The sequence below is a fragment of the Triturus cristatus genome, chromosome 12 (assembly GCF_964204655.1).
Source record: "Triturus cristatus chromosome 12, aTriCri1.1, whole genome shotgun sequence".
In the NCBI taxonomy this organism is placed as follows: domain Eukaryota; kingdom Metazoa; phylum Chordata; class Amphibia; order Caudata; family Salamandridae; genus Triturus; species Triturus cristatus.
Window position 1 is genome coordinate 132,400,327 of NC_140595.1, and position 21,219 is coordinate 132,421,545.

General features: G+C 42.4%; 1 protein-coding gene across 1 annotated transcript in view; it reads right to left on the minus strand.

Moving 5' to 3' along the window:
* Positions 1-8,482: 8,482 nt before the first annotated feature.
* The window catches only part of LOC146772885 (ubiquitin-conjugating enzyme E2 T-like), a 105,018-nt gene continuing 92,281 nt past the window's right edge, over positions 8,483-21,219 (minus strand). Inside the window, exon 7 of the mRNA XM_085639729.1 lies at positions 8,483-9,057. Within this exon, the coding sequence (XP_085495855.1) occupies positions 8,938-9,057 (120 nt within the window). The 3' untranslated portion in view covers positions 8,483-8,937. The remainder of the gene's footprint in view (positions 9,058-21,219) is intronic.

Genomic DNA, 21,219 nt, shown 5'->3' on the forward strand with positions numbered 1-21,219 from the left:
TCTGTCCTCCGATGGAAAAAAGCCACCTGCCACACCTCGGTGCCACCCACGTCTGGGCGAAAGGGCTTTCATGGCAGCTATGAAGGAAAACAACGCACCTTTGCTACAGGGGCGAGAGCTGCGGGGCGACCACTTTTCACGTGTTCCGCTTGCCTCGCTTTTTTTTACTCAAAGACATTCTGTAAGTTTGAGGGCTGCTTGACGGGGAGCCCGGGCCTGAAGTGGGTCGGGTGTCACACCAGCCAATAAACAACAAGCATTTGCAATGCAATAGGTCTCGCATTTATACGAGTTTGAGCTATTGGCATTGTAAATGACAGTGCCTTTTATTTATGTTTTAAAAAAACCAAACTTAAATAAAAAGCATTGTCATTTACAATGCCAATAGCTCAAACTCGTATAAATGCGAGACCTATTGCATTGCAAATGCTTTCTTTTTATACCTTGCGCAATAATTTTACTTTAAGTTTCGGTTTCAATTCTCCGTTGCCGATCTGGGTAATAAAGCTTTCTAGTTTGGGATGTTTCAAACGTGCTGGGTCCATACGCACAACGTGTTCATGCAGATGCATAACTCAGCCTCCAATTTAACGTGTGTTGTTAATAAAAACGTTGTGGCGCTGTGTGGTGTCCTGTGGCATGTTCACTAATGTGATACAACAGTGCGCCCTGAGCGTCACATTAACAATGGGATAATCTGACGCGTGACACAAAAAGTAGCTGAAAGCGGGCACACATTGTTCATGCTTCATTAGGCATGCCCTGTGCCTGAGAGTGCTGCGTTACAGGCAGCATTTTTTTACCTCCTCCATCTCATGCTAACGTCGCCGATAGAAGTACAGACAGCAGCAGAATGTTCTCTGGGTCGTCTCTCAGGTGAGCATTGAGAACTCCTCGTCCTTAAGCGCGGAGCGCTTTTGAGGATAGCGCAATTTAAGAACTTTAATTTAACAAGGAGCTTTCGATTCTTAGTGTAGACAAAGTTCCTGTTTGAGAGTTCTGGACACAAAACTGGCGTGAAGTTCTGAGGCATTGGGTGTGGGCGGCCTGATGAGACAGTCAAGGGCGCCACATGTGGTAGCAGGGCTCTGTGTTTTGTTAATTGTAATGGCGGATTTAAGGGGGAAGAAAAGTGAGTTTTCTCTGCATGCATAATAAACAGGCCAATGAGCGTCTGTTGGCTGCTGACGGGGGGGTGTGTGTGTGTGGGGGGGGGGGGGGTGGAGGGGTGGTGTTTTGTAGCTGAGAGGAAGGGGTCCCATCAAAGCGGCCGTGCGGCCCGCGAAAGTGAAAGCAAACAAGTGCTTTCAGGCTTCCAAATGGTGCGCGCGCCCGGCCGACGCACATGCACTGTATTTGGAGGCCTGAAAAGCCACTGTTTGCACTTCCAAAACTCGCTTACTATAAGTCTCGCTAAAGCGCTGTCTCAGGCGAGACCTAAAAATACCATCTAGTCACTAAGGTATGAGGTCCGCTGACAAAGCCCAGAGATCTTCTTTTATATAATAAAACTTCTTCTTGCCAAGGGGAGGGTGGTTAGGCCGTATAGTCCTTTATCCACAGTATGTATACGATGACTTCTCCCTTCATAATCTATGGACTTGCTAGAATGCTAACTGTTTCAGGATAACGCGTTTTGCTGCTGGTAGTGGCTTGTATACTGCATTATAGAGCACTATAGTTAAAATGAACATTTTGAACTATAACAGTGACTCGGTCTATTCTTATTGTGGACAGGTACAAGTGAGTGAGCAAAAGGGTACGTCTTGCTCCTGCGATTCCCGAGAGTCGGGAGCGTTGTGTTCTGGGGTGTCTAATCACTTGCATCTTCGTGATTATGTAGGAGAGCGAGTGAGACACTATAGCTAGTCATTCCTGGAATTTTGGGTACTGAGGTGGTAGGAAGGCTTTGCCCCTATACACCGAGGTCCCCTTCTCCTGCGCATAGTTCCGGGTATGTGCAGAATCCCTGCAACACTTCTTTTGAAGGAAAGGGAAATATACGATGGAGCTTTGCTACAGAGACTGTTTCCAAAGATGTGAAATTGAAATAACTTAGGGTATGGTTTTCAATGTAGATGGATGGCCAGATTTGTGGTGGCATCACAGCAGATGTGCGGATCCATAAAAACGGAAAACAAGGAAAGACTTTGGTCCCAATTACAATGTCAGGCGGACACCGCTGCGGGAAAGGAACTGCCCGACCAAGAATCGGCGGTTCCAGAATTCCAATAAGGATACAAACGCACTTAGTGAGGCTGGAAACTTCAACTTTTCAATGGGAGCTTGTTCGGTGGGCTTAAAACGCCCGCAGCACAAGCGCTCACTAAAAAATGGACGTTTGCAAACATCCCTGCACCGTGTAGCAGGCACATCACGGTGTCTGTCACACAATGCAGGGGTGTTGAGAGGGGCACCTTAGGTGCCCCCAGAGCACTATGTGGAGGGCCAGAGGGAAGGGGGCCCTGCTAGGGACCTCAATGTTGCTTTCCGACAGCCTTTTACATGTTGGAAAGGCCGACATGGAGTGGCTGACAGAAACCAACATCATAATCCGGACAGCGGAAACACAGTTCTTAAGGGATTATGTTGCCTTTCGGACAGGCTCCTCAAGCCCGTCAGATTCCATCGCAGGGTTAAACTTCGACTGCCATCATCCTAATACGGCAATCAGACTTTAAACCTACCATGTCGGGCACTTTGTGTTTTGCATTCGTAAAAAGTTTAATATATTATGTTAATTGTTTATTTTAAATTGTATAATAACAAATATCTTAATAAAACGTTTTTTAAATTTGTAAAAATTTAGATAACTAAATTGAACCTATAGGTAAAATAGTAGTTCAATTTATATTTAAAAACTGTGAAATTCATTTTTTTTTAAAACAGTTACAGGGGCATTACAGTTAGGAAATAGCATTAAACGCCATAGAAATTCACTGAAAAATACAAAGGTTACAGGGATGTTACAGTTAGGAAATAGAATTTCAAAAAACCTTTTAAATTCTCTGAAAAAACCCCAAAGGCTATAGGAATGTTATTGTAAGGTTCAAATTTTACACACACAAAACCATAGAAATTCAGCAGCTATACTTACCCAAGCTCACTATAACTTAGGCCCCAGCAATGCACTGCTTATGACTTCACATATTACATCACTCATGACATGGTTTGTGACATCACTGATGACATCATCGGGCAAAGTAAACTTCAATACACTTCATAAAATGATATTTAGATTTTTTATAAGTAATAAAACTACACAGAGCTCACTGTAACCTTATCAACTACTACACTCACTTATCACATAAGAGATAGTGTTCAGCAGATAGTCCTGTTTTCTAAACCACTACTGAAAACACTAATGACCAAAGAAAAAAGTCTATCTGTATAGGCTAGTCTATTGCAAGCCACACCACCACAATTCATGAACCTGGAAAGAGGTTTTAGTGCAAATGTCAGACTTACACAAACCACTACAACATACAACCAGTAGCAACTTGTTAGGGCGTTGGGGTCCCCATGGCCTAATAAAGCTCAGGGGAGGGAGGGTGCTCAGGCCCCATCCCCTTTAAATAAAATAAATAGCCTTGGGGGATGGGTCCCCAGAACCTACTGATGTTCAGGGAGGCGGACCATGAGCTCCCCTCACTGTTCATAAAAAAAGCCCTGGGGTATGGGGTCTCCAGGGCCTAATAAGGCTCAGGGAGGGGGCCTTGTAGCCCCCTCCCCTTTAATAATAAAAAAAAACAGCCCAGAGGGATGCATTACCCAGGGCATAATAAGGCTCAGCGGGGGGCATGAGGGCACCTTTCCTTTAAAAAAAATAAAAATGTCATGAGTGATGTCATAGAACATGACGTGAGTGATGTAATATGCGACGTCATAAACAATGCATGGCAGGGGTGTAAGTTATAGTTAGCTCTTAACTATAACTGGTTAATTTGTGTTTTTGTTGTTCAAAACATTAATGTGGTCACTGACATTCACTTAACTATGATGTTACTTTAACCTTTGTTTTGTTCAGTAAAAATATATCTATATATCTAACAATATCCACTTCAAAAAAAGGGGATGACGACCCTGTGTGGCAGCATGTATATTCTTTATTTGTCGTTCTACATCTAACGCGTTTCGGCTGTAACCTGCCTTGTTCACTGATAACGAACTAACGTTTCCGCATTTTAAACATTGACGGGAGAAGAGTTGGCCTAACCGCTAGGGTGGTCGACCTCAAATCTGGGGCACCGGGTTCGAGTCTCGGCAAGGACGCTCATCATCCTGTGATTCTGGGCAAATCACTTAATCTCCCAGTGCCTAACAAAAATGAATGTGTCCTCATGTAACACAAGTGGTGCTTGTGTAAAGCGCTCCGATACCCGAAACCTTCGGGTCAAGTTCGCGCTATATAAAACTTAGTAAAAAATAAATTTCGATCATGTGACTTATGTGTGAAAGGAGAAAACAGACTAACTTCTAGCAATTGTTTACCGCCTAATAGCAAACAATTTCGTGTGGTAACATATAGCACTAAGCTTATTTTATACATTCATTATAATTTATCAACGTGTTGAAATACATAACGCTTGTACAAAAATAATTATTTATAAAAATGATCATTCTAATTAACAGGGCCGGTTACATGCTGCCACTGTTGAGAATTAATTACTATACATATCAAGTTCATTGAAACTCTCCATGGAATAAAGTGCATGTGATTTGAATAAACACTATTTGGAATATACAAAATTATGTATAAAATTTTAATTTTACTCAGTGTGGCATTGTTCAATCCCGCGAGCCACACTCTTTCCTGCAGCTGAAAATCCCACCATTGTATAGATAAAATTGCTGCATGAAATTACTGTATGCCATGCATAATTTAACTCAAATTTGCGCCAGGTCTAGATTTATTAAGAAAGCACTGTTTCCTCCTTGTGTACTTTAGTCAAGCAGAAATCGACAATGGTGATCGTAATGATAATAATAAAGCCCAAGCGGGTAGTGTCCCCTATAATAACTCATGTGTTTGACGATTATTTCAATCCAGCGAGGAATGTGCAAAATACGTAATAAGGTGCTCAGTGCAATGTGCGAATCGTGTCCATGATAAGATAAATGTAAAATACCAAGTTGAGAGGAGAAATGATTCACTGCTTCTTTATAAATGTGTATGCAAGTCTTCTTCACTATTGAGACCACATGTATGTTACGTGCTCATCAATATATGTATCTAGACTATCTACCTAAGCTGTTTTTCTCTATTGCCTCCTCTTTTGTTGGGAGGGACCGCATTCAGGGCAAAGAATATTAAACCTGTTGTTTCACTGTTATGTACTAGTTCAAAATGACGGGCTACCGGATAACTTCTATAATCGTTCCTAATTTTCCGCAAATGCAGCACAATTTGCTTGAGTGGTGCTTCTTATATAGGACACGCCACAGGGACATTGTAATATATACACTGCAAATTACGTATTATACGTGTAGTTACCCAGATGCTTTTCATGTGGGAAGTTAGCGGTAGCTCATATTCCCTCGTATTTTTGCCATGTTGGCAAGCCTTACATCTACTACATTTGCTGAATCCTGTTTTATTCATTTTAGTTAGCCACGTGGTTTTAATTGGTTTTTGACGTTCAATGCTGTTTTTCACCAAGTCTTGTCTCATGGCTTTAGCTCTTCAGAAAAAAATTCCTGGTTTAGGTGATACACAGTTCCCTATTACCGGATCATTTTTAACTAAATGCCAATATTTATGAAGAATGGAGCAAAATGACCCCTTTTGCTCACCAAATATAATGAGGAGTCTGAAATTCTGGTGTTCTCTAGCCTGAAAGTTGGGTTTATTCTTTTGGAACAATATGTGTTCCCTTGATCTCGGTTTGGTCTTCTCAATAGCTTTGTCAATGCATGTTTATGGGTACCCCGCTTAAGCAATCTAGATTTGATCAATAGCAATGTTCTCTTTTTTAGGCTCACTGCAATTGCATCTTGCCCTTAAAGTCTTCCTATACGGGATACTATGTTCTAGATTGCGTGAATGGTAACTGGTTTCATGTAATACCGTGTTTCCAGCTGTCGGTTTTCTATACAATTTGGTTCGCAACTTTCTTTCCTTAATGTAAATAGTCAAATCCAAAAAAATAACCTCTGTTTTACTGATTACCCTGGTGAAATGTAAGTTGAGATCATTCTTTTCAATTTGGTTAAGGAACATTCTTGCGCTCTCCTCAGAACCTTTCCAGACTATAAAGAGCTTGTCAAAACAACACCAATGTACAATGTTCCTCTCCCATATATCGTGGTAACGCGTTTGGACCACTGCTCCTCCCACCAGCCCATATTCAAATTCACATAACAGGAGGCGAAGCAGGTGCCCACAGCTGTACCACTATCTGATGGTAATATTCACCATTGAAAGTGAAGTAGTTTCTGTTTAAGCATCAATCAATTAATGGTTAGTAGCATTTAAGTGTGTTCCCACATATTTAATGGCCTAGCTCCCAAAAAGTAACTGACTACTCTTAGGGCATCTTTGTGTTTAATGCTGGTATATAATGAGGCAACATCAAAGTTAATCAAAACATACTCTTCTTCCCATAGAAGATAATACATCCTGTGCAAAAAATCTCCTGTATCTTGCAAGTAAAATTGGAGCTTTCGAACGAATTCACCTAGAAATTGATCAACTTATTTAGATGTGTTCTCAAATGTACTTTCTACAGCAGAAATAATGGGGAGACCTCGGGGGTTCTCATAGTCTTTGTGGACTTTGGTAATAAGATACATCAGAAGTGTTATTGGGTGCTCTGTTTTGAGAAACATGTATTCTTCATGACTAAGTAGCCCACTTTCCCTCCAACATTGAAGTTCTGATGTAAATTGTATCTGAACTGCTGGCATCACATATATCTATACACATATGCATGATATTGGTTCAGATTTTCTCGCAACACTCCTCCCCTAGTACCAGTTACTGCTTATATAGTAAATCAACGTCTTTATCCATAATGAAGAATCAATATTCTTGAGAGCGTCATGCTATTAAATCCTGGCAGACTGAATGCAGAGGACAGTCCCTTGAACAAATTATGTTTTTAAACTTGTTTGGTGAAAAACTCTTAATGCAGCAGTTGGTAGGGAGAGTCCAGTCCAATGCCTCCGTCACTTGTGGTCATGGTACGTGCATAGGTGTGGAATCCCCGCTTGTACACCAACACTTTATCTAAACCCAAGCGTCTAGAAAATGAATTAACACTTGGAATCATGGTGAATGCTTTTTAAATAAAAGTTGGCTAGCAGTCTCAACGAGTTTAGGAGAAAAAATCTTGATCATGGTCAGGGAACCTTGCCATAAATACAGTTATAGTGCTCAAATGGTAAATATAAATAATGGTTCAAAAACCGTCCAGCAATATTATCTCATCAATAGTCGCCATCTTTAAATGTTTAATACATGTTCATGTGAAGGTATAATGTCCCAAATTGCTAGCATTACAAGTCTCAATCGACACTATTGTATCATTGATATAAACATCCTGATTATTAATAGCATGACTAATTCACATAGAATTTGCATGAATGCAACAAAATGGTATTCTCATAATGTCCATTAGAAATACTATCTCATAAATAGCAGCCATCTTGCAAAGTTCGAGTAGAGGTTCATCTGAATGTATATTGTCCCATATTGTGAGCATTCCAAGTCTCAGTCAGCACTGTTTTATCATTACTATCAACATACTGATTATTAATATCATGATTGACACAGAATATCAAAAAATGCAACACATTGTTCAACTCATAATACCTACCTTCCATTCTTTACTAATGCTCTGAAAATGTTGTCATCAAATGCTGTGCATAAATTCATCTTCTTGATCGATCATGCAGATAAATACTTAACTCATGAGCATGACTCCACTGATGTAATCGTCAAACGTTTTTCAGCCGTCCCAAGTGTGAAAGTAACATTAACCATAATTTAATACTCACCAAAATAAATGCAACAGAAAATAGCATAATTCGTCCTGATGTGTTATTGCTTATGATCGCAAGGTAGGCTTTAATAGTAGTATTCCGTTCATTTCTGCTACCCAGCAAATTCTATATTATCCGTAGTGCCCCACCATACTATAGTACATGTCATATTGCCCCAGTGGGCTATGATCCACATTCTATGATTGTCAGTAACTCACCAAGTTCAGTGCCTAACATCTTAGTGTTCTGTATAATGTTAAAACCCATTGATCAGTATGCTCCAGCAATTATCATTTCAAGCCATACTAAAAAAATAAAAATCGAAAGGCTATTCCAAAACAGACAACACACCACAAAAATAGCAAAAAAAATAATAATAGCTGCAGATAATCCTCTCCAGAACCTAAAAATAATCATCATCGAAGTATAGTCTTGCTCATTTAAGGATTTAGAAGTTCAATGAAGAACGTGTACAAAACATCAAGCAATGCTTTTCAGGCGTGCTTCAATAACACTTTATTAAATAAACGTTACAAACACAAAAATATGACAAACCTACAATAACAAAACCATGTTACACTGTAGTGACTACACATTTTGCAGGCTTCCTATGCATTTTCACAAAGGGAGCTTCATTCTAGTAACATTCATTGCGCTCTTCAAATTCTGTGAATACAGATCTTTTGGCGCTGTTCAGGTTACAAAAAAGATGGCGTCTTATCCTCTTCTAGGAACAGGCACTCTCAAGGGAAACGAGAATAGAAGCGTGGCTTCATGGAGCAGCATTATATTCCAGTTAGAACTAGAGATAGTACAATTTTTAACTTGTACTCTTTTGGCTATGCTTTAGTCATGTCAGAAGAAATCTTCTATTAATTTTGCAACAGCAGGCTTTGCCTCGGGTGCCAAAAATCATGAAGGCCATTCACGCTGAATAAAGCCTCATTCACACCATCATGGTCCCAGACAGGCTTTTTTAGCTTTCCCATCCACAAGGGCTCCTGGTCTTTTTTGGGATTCAGAGGAGGTACACGCACCTACAGGGATCTCCACTTTGGCAGACGTTTCCAGATTCTAAACAAAACAATGAGACAGAATTTAATAAATCATTGGCATTCAAATCATTTAAAAGTGCGCTTTTAGGATTTAGGATGTCCTGTCAGATAATTAATGTAGGAAGTGCGGAAAGCCAGAGGTAATTCTGGCACAAAGTTCCAACAAACAGGATGCTTTTTACTAATATTTGCTAATAGTTTGGCATGTTAGCTCTTTTGACATGTCCAACTATGCATTACGGCTTTGTTTTTGGCTACCTGCGCTGACGTGTTGTAGGGATAATTTTAAGACGTTAAAGGTAGCACAGCATACATAGTGAGCACGCCTTCAGATGAGAAGCATATTGTGAGTGCCTATGTAGGTTGACAAAATAAACAGAGTAAGTTAAGTATATGAGAAAAGACCTGCCACAGCCTTGCCTACCGGTGCAATAATGAGTAACATTGCAAACTGGACGTCTTCTAGTTTATTTAAATGTGCATGCACGCAAGGGATACATTAGGGAGGGGAACTTGACAGGGCAAGGGAGGGGAGAGCCTCTGGTGCAGTGGTGAAGTGGCAAAAAGAACATGTAGGAAGTGTAGGCCCTTACATTTAGCTAGGGGTAGGTGCTTCAAGCGGCATTCACTTTTTGTAGTTCTGCCTCAAAGTTACTGTAATTCCTTGGCCTCATGAGAGTGTGTGCAGAATGCTATGTACAGGTTGTGGCTTGTTTGCCAATGGAGGAACTCCACAGAGTAAGGATATGAGTTGGGATTTTATGACCTTCCACCTCCTGTGGGTAAATGTATCAGTGTTGTCCGAAATTGTGGTATTTCTTTGTGGAGGGGTCTTCATGGAGTAGGGTGGGGAGAATAACAGGACAACTGACCTATGCAAACATTTTAGTGTGATCACATGTTGGAGGTACGGTGCCCGTGTGGACATTTGTAGGTGTTGGAGATGTTGGGAGAGGTACACCGGGCTATCAAACCACCAGAGTGACCAGCTAGTGCTTGTTGCTGAAACGAATTCATACTCTAGAAAAGGTATTGAAGAGTCCCAACAGAAAGCCCTTGGGTGGTCACACTTTTGTGCATTTGTAAGTTACACTGCCGAGCAGCTAAGCATTTACACACAGTTGCAGATGATAGGAAGACACATCAGAAATTGGACACACCCCTGGTTTGAGCAGAGAAAAATAAAGAGTGTCCACTTATTTCTTTTCTGATCCCCAAATTTGGAAAATTTGTCTCAGAGATTAAAACTCTTATATACTAAATAAAGCAAAATGCAATTCTATTAGAGTGGGCAAAACAGGGGAAAAATAAAAGATAAGGAAAACTGAATGGAGTTCAGAGTCTGCATGAGTTGGAGGATGACCGCTGTGAATGGCCACAAAGTGATTAACAAATATTAGGAAGACTTTTAGGATGAAAGGGGTGAACGATAGCCAGCAGGAAAAGACTTATAATGCTACACATCAGTAGCGAGGCATTGTAACTGACAGTCTCCACTAAGACGTATTTTTGGAAAAATGCAAACAATAAAACTATAAGCATTTGCGTAGGCACTAATTTCCATGGTTAAAACCGCTATTCTAGAGGAAAGTTTTTCAAAATCCTTTAGCATTATGATGGAAAAAGGAAATTAGGCATTCAGACTCAAATATAGAAAGCAGACATTGGGAAGCTTTATCAAAAAGTGCATCCTTAAAATTGTCAGTATGCGAAGTAGAGGGGAATGAAAGTTTTCTTATAGCCTTAGAGCCAGCTCTAGCAGGCTCTACCGGCCATTAAAGGGCCGCTGCAGCGTTGGCGTTTAAAAAGGGAGTGGGCCTTTAAAAGCCGTAGAACTCGCTACAGATGGCATTTAAGGCTATTAGAACACTCCACCCCTAGAGTGCAGAATGTTCTCATTTGTGAAACAAAGATTGAAATCCCCTCGGCCCCGTGAGGCCTTTGTTCACAGCTGCTGCTGTGAACAAACATTGGAATAATAATGCTCTGGGCTTCTACCTGCCATTGTAGCCCGAAAGCACTCCATTGTTTTCAATGGAGCGCTCAACATTCCAATGTTCTAATAGTTGTTATATGAAGGCTATTGTTAAAAGCATAATGCATACCTCAACCCATGCACAAAATCCTGAGACACTTTTAAAAAATGAGAGAAGTAAATCACTCGGGATATAGAAAAACACAAAGCCGATGTGAATGCAAAACGTGCCTTTTATTTACATCTTTTAATGCAACTATATAAGAAGTCTTTCAAAATTAGAAAATTTTAAATTGCTGTATGCATTAATTTAATGAAGATACTCATCATACAGAAGGTTAAGTCCCTTAACTGTAACAAAAGTTCTGTCACATCATTTTCATTAATATTGATAGACACTGATTAGTACAGTAAGATCATCTATTATTGGGGAGAACATGGTAGCTGCTGTCTGAGCAGGTCGCTTGCACACTGGCGGCACCGCGTCTATTGCCATGAAGTAGCAGTTTTTTTTAGCTAAATTGTGAACCGCGCTCCGCAAAGTCAATTAACCCCCCCCTATAATTACAACTTACCTTTTTCTTTTTTGCTGCATATGTGCCGTGTCATCTGCTTTTGCTGCGAATACCTGCTGGCAGGCGGTGGCCCTGGAGCTGAGGAGGAGCCGCAGGGCAGCAGCACGCGGTCTCCTCCGGGGCAACTTGGGCAGCGGCAGCATACGTACCGTTTGTCTAGCCCTGGAAGCAAGGGGACGGAGCAGCCGGTGCGGAAAGACAGTGGAGCTACAGGAGCTTCAGAGGCAGCTTCAGAGTACACTTCAGCAGGATTCTCAGGACCTTCCAAGCACGGAGAAAACAATCAAATCCTCAGCCCGAGGGAAAAAACAAGGTTTTGCAAGCGGGAAGGCAGCCAGTAGTGGTGGGGGGAAATATCTTCCCTCCTCCCACCCAAGGATCCACACAGGATTCAGAGGAAGGATTTGTCTCGCATACCTTTATGCAGTGTGAGGTAAAGGGCCGTAGCATTAAAATAGGAAGGGGGAGAAAAAAATTACCCCCTCCCTAAGGTCCTACTTTAAGGTACAGCCCATGGTGGTGGAAATTACACAGCAGGCAAGGGCACTCAGAGAAGGGTTAGTAGAGCAGCCTATTATAGAGCAAATGGCTGCCAAGGAGGGCTCTCCTTCATTAAACCTTGTAAGCAGTCAGGAGCAGGCTTCCACTTATACATATGGTGAAAAAGCTGCACAGGTGGGTTTAAAAACAATTTCCCAGGGCGGTGAGATCGAGCCTAGTACAGGTGGTGCAGTTATGGATACTTCCTTAGGGACATTACCAGTGCCCATGGAAGCCATGCTCTATACCCTCTTGGAAGAAATCAAGAGGGGGTTCGCAGTTTCTGAATCAAACCAGGGAGAGATAAGGTGCTTTTGCGAGTCCCTGGAAAAGAAAGCAGATCTCTTAAATACGAGGACTGAGACTTGTGATAACTCTGTAGGGGAGCTAAAAGATGAATTGAGCACCACAAAAGCTGACATATTGGTTCTCGAAAAAGAAGAGCAGGAGGTCAGTGATAAATTGGAGCAACTGGAGAATAACTCTAGGAGGAATAACCTTCGTATTCTAAACATTCCAAAAGGAAAGAAAGGAGATGACTATAGGACTTTCATCACTGCATTCATTAAAGAAGCGGTACAGATCGAAGAGACCGAGGAAGAATTAAGTAAAGACATCCAAAGGGTGCATAGGGATCCATTTAGAAGGAACCCCAACAAAACCAAGCCCCGAAAGATCTTACTGAACTTCCACACATTCTTAAAAAGAAAAAGTTCTGACCATGGCTCTGAAGGCAAAGTCGTTGAGGGGGAAAGATTTTTCCTTCGAAATTAGATCGGACTTCGCCCGAGCCACGTTAGCTAGACAATGGGGGTTGGGGAAAAAACTCAATGAGTTCAAAAAGTTAGGGGCTGTGGCCCAACTTAAATTTCCCGCCTCCTTAAAAGTCATGCATAAAAATAGAATAAAAAAGTAAGGACTAAGCAAGAGGCTGATGAGCTTTTGGAGCATAAAACAAGGTGACCGCTAATATATCAGAGGTTTGCTTGAATTTCTTTGAGGTCTTTTCCCTTTTCTAGTTCTTTTTTAGTCCCCTTTCTACCATGAAAAAATATATACAATACCTCTTAGTTAACACAGGGGGCATAGGTGGGGGTGGGGCAAACAAATAGAGTAGCTATTTATTGAAATGTATGCGGCTATAGATATTATACGATAAAGGGATATGATGGTGGGTTTCCTTCTGGCGTAGCAATCTAGGACTAACATCAAGTCCAAGGAGATAGTGGGATGGGTTCTTCAGGGTGGGGTGCAGGGGTGGGGGTATGGGTTGGGTGCATTGGGTGGGGAGCATATATGGAAAAAACAAACAAAAAAATCCTATTTTGACTCAGTCACGCTGTTTATCTCAGAAAAAAATGCAGTGGTCTGGTTTGTTTGCCTCAAATATGAAATATTTAGAGAATGTTCCAGTTTTTATCTTGGAAAGTTAATGGGTTACATGTTAAACACAAATAATTATCTTGCAAGAGACCCATCTGATTGAAAACTAATGTACAGCAATTTTTAAGAACTTAAAATGGGTTGGACATATGATCTGTACCAATCACAGCGCCAACATAAGGAGTGGCGATAATAATTAAGAAGCAAGTTAAGGCACACATAATTGACTCGCTAATTGACACTGGCAGCAAATAGGTCAGTCTTAAGATGATACTGATGGGTAATTTAATTACTTTGGTAGGGTATTATGGCCCGAAATGTGATGATCCGGAGCCCTTAAAGACAATCTTCGCAAATTTGTAAGCTTCCCAGATCCTGTAAATATGGCGGGTGATTTTAATATTGTTTTAGACCTCAAGCTAGATAACTCGCCAAACAGAAGAGCGGTGGTGGTTCCTAATTCACGTGTATATTTACATTCGATGATTAGGCAGACGGGGCTAAGTGATGTCTGGAGGGATAGATCTGGCCTCCCGCTGGGTGCCTCCTATTACAATAGGAAATATGTCAATAGATCTAGAATAGACCACTTTTTAGTCAGTCGAAGCCTGAGAGAGGAAATCCAGGACATCTGGTTCTTGACGACCCATTAGTCTGACCACTCATGGGTGTATTTGGATCTAGATCTCAAAAATAGGAAGGTCGGGAGAGGCTGGACCGGACTCTGCTCCAGGACACAGAAGAAATAATTATCTGCGTCTTGATACAAAGGAATTCTTAAGCCTTAATATCGGAACGGCCTCTACTTCAATAGTTTGGGACACCCTATTTAAGGGTGAAAATTACCAGCAGATTATGCTTCAGAAATAGGCAGCACAGAGAGGAGGTTGCCCAAATAGAAACAGAAATGAAGATCTTAGAGGCTGACATGTGGCGTACTAGGGAAGAGGAGATGAGGCAGGGAGATGAAGATAAACTGAAGAAATTTAAGGAACAGCTAGATACTATCCTACAGGCGAGGGTTACAAAGCGCTGAGAGGTGAGCAAGTTGGCTCATTTTGAATACGGGGAAGGAGCAGGGAGATTGTTGGCCTGTAAATCAAAAACAGACAGAATACTTAACTCAATAAGGGAAATAGAGGATACTGTGTGATAGGTTAAATTAACTACCGACTCAGAAATAGAGGGAGCTTTTTATGTCTTCTTTCAGAAATTATACACGGAAGAACGTGTTGTTAACAAACAATGTTGAGGAATGGTTGAGCTGGAAAATACTTAAACCTCTAGATACATCACAACAGAATTTCTCGGAGCAGATTACTCAGGAGGAGGTAAAGAGAGTTGTACTTTCAAGCAACAAAGGAAAAGCGTCAGTTCCGGATGGGTTACCAACAGAGCTATATAAAAAATGTAGAGGAGGTTTTAATTCCGGTTATGACCCTGCTGTTTAATAAAATTTTAAGCAATGGTGTACAACTACTTGGTTCTTGGGGCGAGCCAACGATCACTTTAATACTAAAGCCAGGGAAAAATCCCAACTGTGAGTCATACAGACCCATATTATTGATTAACGCGGATTATAAGATCTTTGCTAAAATCCTAGCAGATCGGCTGGGCACAGTAGCAGGTGATATGTTGCATCTCGACCAGAAGTGGTTTGTTATGGGCAGAAATCTGTATGAACTTAAATATGATCTTATTGGTACGATTGATCTTGCCTCAACGTACTCGCTTCCCCTAGCAGTTATGACTTTAGATGCCACTAGGGTTTTTGACAGAGTCAACAGGGTATACTTGGCGGTCGTGCTAGAAAAGCATAACATTCGTAAGAACTTCTGCAGAGCTATCCAGTTGATCTATCAAGATCCAGCAGCGAAAATGTTTCTTAATGGAAATTCAACTAAACCTTTTAAAATAACACAGGGCTGCCCCTTATCCCCTCTTCTTTTTAACCTCCATCTTGAGCAGTTTGCCCAAAAGCTTAGAGACAAGGTGAATATTCTATCCTTTAGGTATGAAGGGTGGGACAGAAAATTAGCCCTTTATGCCGATGACATACTGGTTTATTCCTCAGACCTCTCTGCTGCCCTGCCAGCCGCCTTAAAACATGCAGGAGTTTGGAAAGGTGTCTCGGTATGAGGTAAATTCAGGAAAAACAGAGATTATTACATGGAATCTAGAGGAGTCAATACTGTACCAAAAAAGAGATGAGATATCTTGGGAGTAAAGATAGTACAGGAGACAGATAAAATTACAGTAGCCAACACGTTGAATGCCACAAGGGAATGCTCGCAGCTTATGAAGCGCTGGGTTCACCCTCCCCCCCACCCCCTGTCAATGTTTGGGTGGGTGAACCTGGTTAAAATGATAATACTGCCTAAGATCACCTTTTTTAACTCTATACCTCTACATTTTGGTATGGCTTCCATTGATAAACTTCAGCAGGCTATAAATTCCTTTATATGGGCATATAAAGGAACTAGAATTGCTTGGAAGTTGTGACGCAGAAGGGAGAAGGTAGGATTATCCCTCCCAGACTTGCAGTATTTGTGTGAGTCTTCCAACTGACTCACTCCAGAATGCTGTTGAAAGCCCCAGACTCCTCCGGGGTGGGGTCCATGTTTTCAGCCATGTTGAAGGGAGTCAATCTAGGCAAGGATTGTTTCATGTTTAAGTACGGAGACCCTAAGTTCTTCAAAAAGATAAGTCTCAAGGTGCTACAGGCCATGGCCAGAATATGGGCAAGCATCAGACGGCTGATGGGCCTTAGTTACTTCTCGAGCCACGTCCCTCTCTGGATCTCCCCCGGAACACTGGATTGTTCAAAAGATAAACTAGCACAGCCATTAAGAAACGCAGGGCTCAGCGTATGGGTAGACCTTGCTCAGGAAGGTATGATTCAACCTTGGTTAATGTGACGCACCACCCTGGAGGGGGACATTTCTAAATTTAAGTATATCCAACTGAGAAGCTGGGCTCAACACCTGAAGTCTCCAATTGGCATAGGTAACCTCTTAGAAGAACACTTGGTGGTGAAACCTCTGGGGAAGAAAGAGGAATCTACCTGATATTGGGAAATTGAAGAAGTAATAGATGGGGATTTCAGACTGGCAGAAGATCTGTGGGGCGATTGCCTGCCGGGAGTGCACTGGGAACAACTCTGGCAAGTATTGTTGAGCACCTTGTTCTTTATTGTCAAGCCGGCCTGGTTAAGGAGAAATCATCTTTTTTCAATTCACAGGGCCTACTTAACCCTGTAAAGGCTCTCAAAGATTACAAAAGGGCCTCATGTAAGATGCATGAAGTGCAGCCTGGAGAGAGCATCAAACGTCCACATGTTCCAGGAATGTCCAGCTATTCTAGAATTCTGGGCGAAGGTTGGTAACACCATCTCGAACATCCCTGAGTTCCAAGTTAAGGTAAGCCTCTCTTAAATTATGTTCGGAATCTCCGATGAAATCACAGGCCCTGCGTGAACATTTCTTTTTTATGCCATACTTTTAGCAAGAAGGGAAATTTGCCGCAGATGGGAGGAATGTTCACCCCCCCTCCAATCACACTGATTGGCTAGAATCTGTAATTTCAACATCTAAGTTAGATCTGAAAGGGAACTCATCCATGAGGAAGAAGGCCCTTTGGAACGTTCTATTGAGATGGCAGGACATAGAGGCAGGTGAAAAATTAAGGATCTCTCAATTTTGATAATCTTGCCCTATGATTATACCTCTTGGATCTCTCTAGGCTGCGATGCCACCTATGTTCCCTGTAGGCTGTGTGCTTGTGCGCAACATTTCTACTTAGAGCGCAGAGACTCTCGCAGGGAGCGCGCCCGTCCTTCCCTGATTTGATAGAGATGTGTGAAAACTCCCCTATTCTCTCTTCGTGGAAGGCGCACCAGGAGGCCCAGCAAATGCATCCCTGACAAAAGAGGCTGTTGCTTTGATTTAAGTTTGGAACGTTTTAAGAGGCCGGCAAGATGCAGTGTGAAATAAACAGGTGGGATTGTGTTTCACATGGCAAAGACAGGTTGAGTATGCAGAATTACTGCCAGAGCTGCTGACTTTGGAACTGGGAAAACATTTATTGGAGACGTCTGCCCACTGTAGAGACAGAGTAGTCTCTGCCATTGTCAAACCAGGGTCGGTTCAACTCTAAATCGAGCAAGCAGACTATATTGTTGGCAGGGAGAAAACTCAATTGAAGTTCTGACAGAGTTCTCCACCAACATATAAACTGGGCCCAAAGCCTTAATTATAGATTCCATGTAGGCATTTGGTTTGAAAATAAAATTACATTGAGATAAAAGGGATGTATCTGATAATCAAAATATAAAATAAGGAAATGGCTAAGTAATGAGACATTCTATTATCACCTACAAGGGGTGCCCTAAGTATAATAGCTATTGTCAGATATTCTATACAATCCTATGATTAGGAGTGGGATCAAATAATTTAATTAAAACTTCAGGACTTTGGTAATGTAAGGGCAAAAATTCGACAATCACCTGTACGATAACCCCAAGTATTCTCTTTGATGCAACAAGAGAGGTCAACTTGCAGGCTCAGTTTGTGAACCCCCTGTTGCTGAGGGACTCAGAAGCTGCAACCAGACGCCCCTAACGGATGCAGTTGTAGGGCCCTGCTAAGCGAAGACCTTCCATTTTTCAAGAAAATCTGTATCCGCAAGCAAGTAGTTCCCCTGGACTCCTTCTGCACATGTCCTGGATGGTACAGCATTTATTGTTTATGGGGCACAGTAGCTGCACCCATAGGTAATGCCTCCAAGTGTACAATAAATGCAATGAGCAAGGTTAGGAGAATTGGTGTTAATTTTTTGTGCAACTGGAAATGTCAGCAAACATTAGGTGAATAGGTTTCGCACTTAAGACTGTAAAAGTCTACACATGCACATGGTAGGCAATTCGCAATCACTAGAAATGCACTTGTTAGAGTTACCCTTAGATGATCACAAATATCTTTATGTGCAAGTTTGAAGGCATAATTGACCCTCCAGTATCAGAGGACAAGAATAGCCCACTTCCCACTTGTTCCTCTTCTAGTTTTCATCTGGTGATCCTCTTAGGAGGGGAGCAGACATGGTTTCCCAGGACAGCAGGCCCTTTAGGTAGTACATGCAGGGCCAGCTTTTGGCATGGGCGATCTGGGTAAGGGAGTCCAGGCCTCAGGGCGCCTAGAGTTGGAGCAGATGTACCTGAATCCTCGATCTGTCTTCTACCAGGAGGTGACCTGTGAGCACAAAAGGACCCCTACTAGAAACACCAAAAGCGGGGCCAGATGAGGAAGAAGTGTAGGAGAAGGATCAGGAGAGGCGCCAAATGTAGTTTTGACTGGGGCATTGTCTTAGGAAAGGCTGGCCTGAGTAAATGCCCAGCGTATGGAGACAGCTGTCATTGCCTGCTTCCCTGCAATGTGGATCATCTGCAGAAACCCCCTCTATTCCCCATCTGAAGAGGGAAACTCCACAGACTCCGATGGGCAGCGGGCTGTTTTACATCTCACAGGGCTCGATAATATAAGCTGGTGCTCTCCTCCAGCACAATAAACCCCGCTTTAGACATGGACATAGTCAGGGGCTCCAGATGAGGCCACAAGAGTACCTGGAAGCCATCGATCTCTCTATGACACTATAAATCAAAAGAGAGCTCCCTTAAGAATGCACTTCTACAAGCACATGCGAGTCCAGTGGCTGCTCTGCCTGGCCAGCGCTCCTTTTTTCTGTATTTAATGAATCTGACCTTATTTTGTTTGTTTGCCCAGGTCCTGGACTGCATTTTTCTGTGCTAGCCGAACCAAGAAGGGCCCATCCTGGGTTCATGCCCGCGCCTCGGCCTCATACACTGTCTGCTGGTTGGATACACCACATCTGCTGCTCGCCATGGCGGAGGATTCCCTCACCAAGCAAAAGTGACTGACCGGGAATGGAGTGAACATGGACCCCGCAGATCGGGACTGGATACATCCCAGTTTTAAAGGATAGGCACCACTCAACCCTATGCAGTAGACTGTCTGATACTCCTAAACATATTTACTCCACTTCCTGAAATCCAACATACTCTGTGTTTTATTTGCAGGACTCTGTTTAAACATGTTCATTTCCAATGCGGTCAGTGGTCGAAGTGGGTTGGATCGGCAGGGCACGGCGTGCCCCTACTTCTTTTATTCAATAGATTCCATTCCCCTACTTTATTATAAACATTCGTCCCAGGACGGCAGAAATTGCCAAGGGCGGCAGAGAAGGCTCGGCATTCGTGGACGTTCGGGTGGGCAGGAAAGGAAAAGGGCTATTTTCCTTCTTGCCCAGAGAAGACAAGGACAGTGTCCACTCCTGCTCTGCCGCTGGCACCCCCCTATCTGTCTTCCTCTTATTCCTAGCTCCTCCTCATTTACTGAAAACCGTGACTTCAAGCAACGGTTCTCACCACTCTTTCCTCCTTTCCTTTATTTGTTCCCTTGTGAAATGGATCCAAAAAAGAAAAACACGTGTCATAATTTCTTCTCTACAGTGCAGCCTGCAGGAATAAAAGGTTCAAAATATGAAAAATAAATAAAAAACAAACTAAAGCAAGACAGAGTGGTGGCAAAGTGGGCAGATTTATTTAATTCACACCCAAACACATTAGCGTCACTTTACAGAGTTTGCCAGTGAAGCGCTACTTTTGTTTTCTAGTCTTTCTTTGCACTGCATTGTTTTCACCGGGTGGGTAAGTGCACCAATCCTGGAGGTACTGCAATACCTGGTTGATGGGTGGTTTGGAAAACAAAATGTGTACTGTGGCTCTGTGTTCATGGATGTGGTCTTTTTAAACCATACTGCTTACGTTTTGTAAGGATATAAGCAATGTACATTAAAATGGGTCCCTCCCGGGCCCTGTAGTCATGTCCTTACCTTTCCAGCAAAAGCACTCACTGATTTCTGAATAGTGAGTGTAAAAGCGTTATGGTAACCATGTTGTTCCTACTTATATTTCACATGCTTTACTTAATCTTGCATTCCCTAGGAGTGTTTGCTTTTTCCAGGATGTTGGTACTTTATTTTTAGGCAGCATATTGCTCTTGTCTAGTGCGTAATTTGAATTGAGTCGCATCCAGGTGTTTATATTGCAGCACAATTGGGTCATAGTGGAAGGCAGTGCGAGTTTCTCTCAGTGGGGCACTATGGTGTTCAGTGGGGGGAGGATGTTGCACTATGGTCAGAGCTGCAGAATTTGGAACTGGGTAACCAGTTTCAGCCTTCACGACCAGTCCCCCAGACCACTCTCCTGAGGAAGCATATTCCCATGCTAGACCTTAGAAGGCCCCGCAAGACCTTAGAAGCCCTGGTGTCTTAGCACCAACAGGTGGACCCTAGCGGTGGCAAGTGTAGGTTAACCTTTATGCATGTCCACCACAATCCATAGTAAAGCACACCTCAGTCTAGCGGGCAGGCCAATGAAGCAGCACACCCTAGAGCAATAGTGACTGTCACGGAGGTCAAAGGACTCTTGAGAGGGGCTGTCTCTAGGGCGGTGCGACAACACTGGGCACCGATTTTGGGTGGAGGTGTCATGGTTGCAAGTATATTATGGTTTTAAAAGCACTTTGCTGCCTCTTCCTGGCCTCCAGCGATTTTGGGTAACAATAACAATGTTATGATAGCTCTGGTGATTAAGGTTCTTCATAGAGAGAGAAAAAGATCAAGAGTTTTGTCT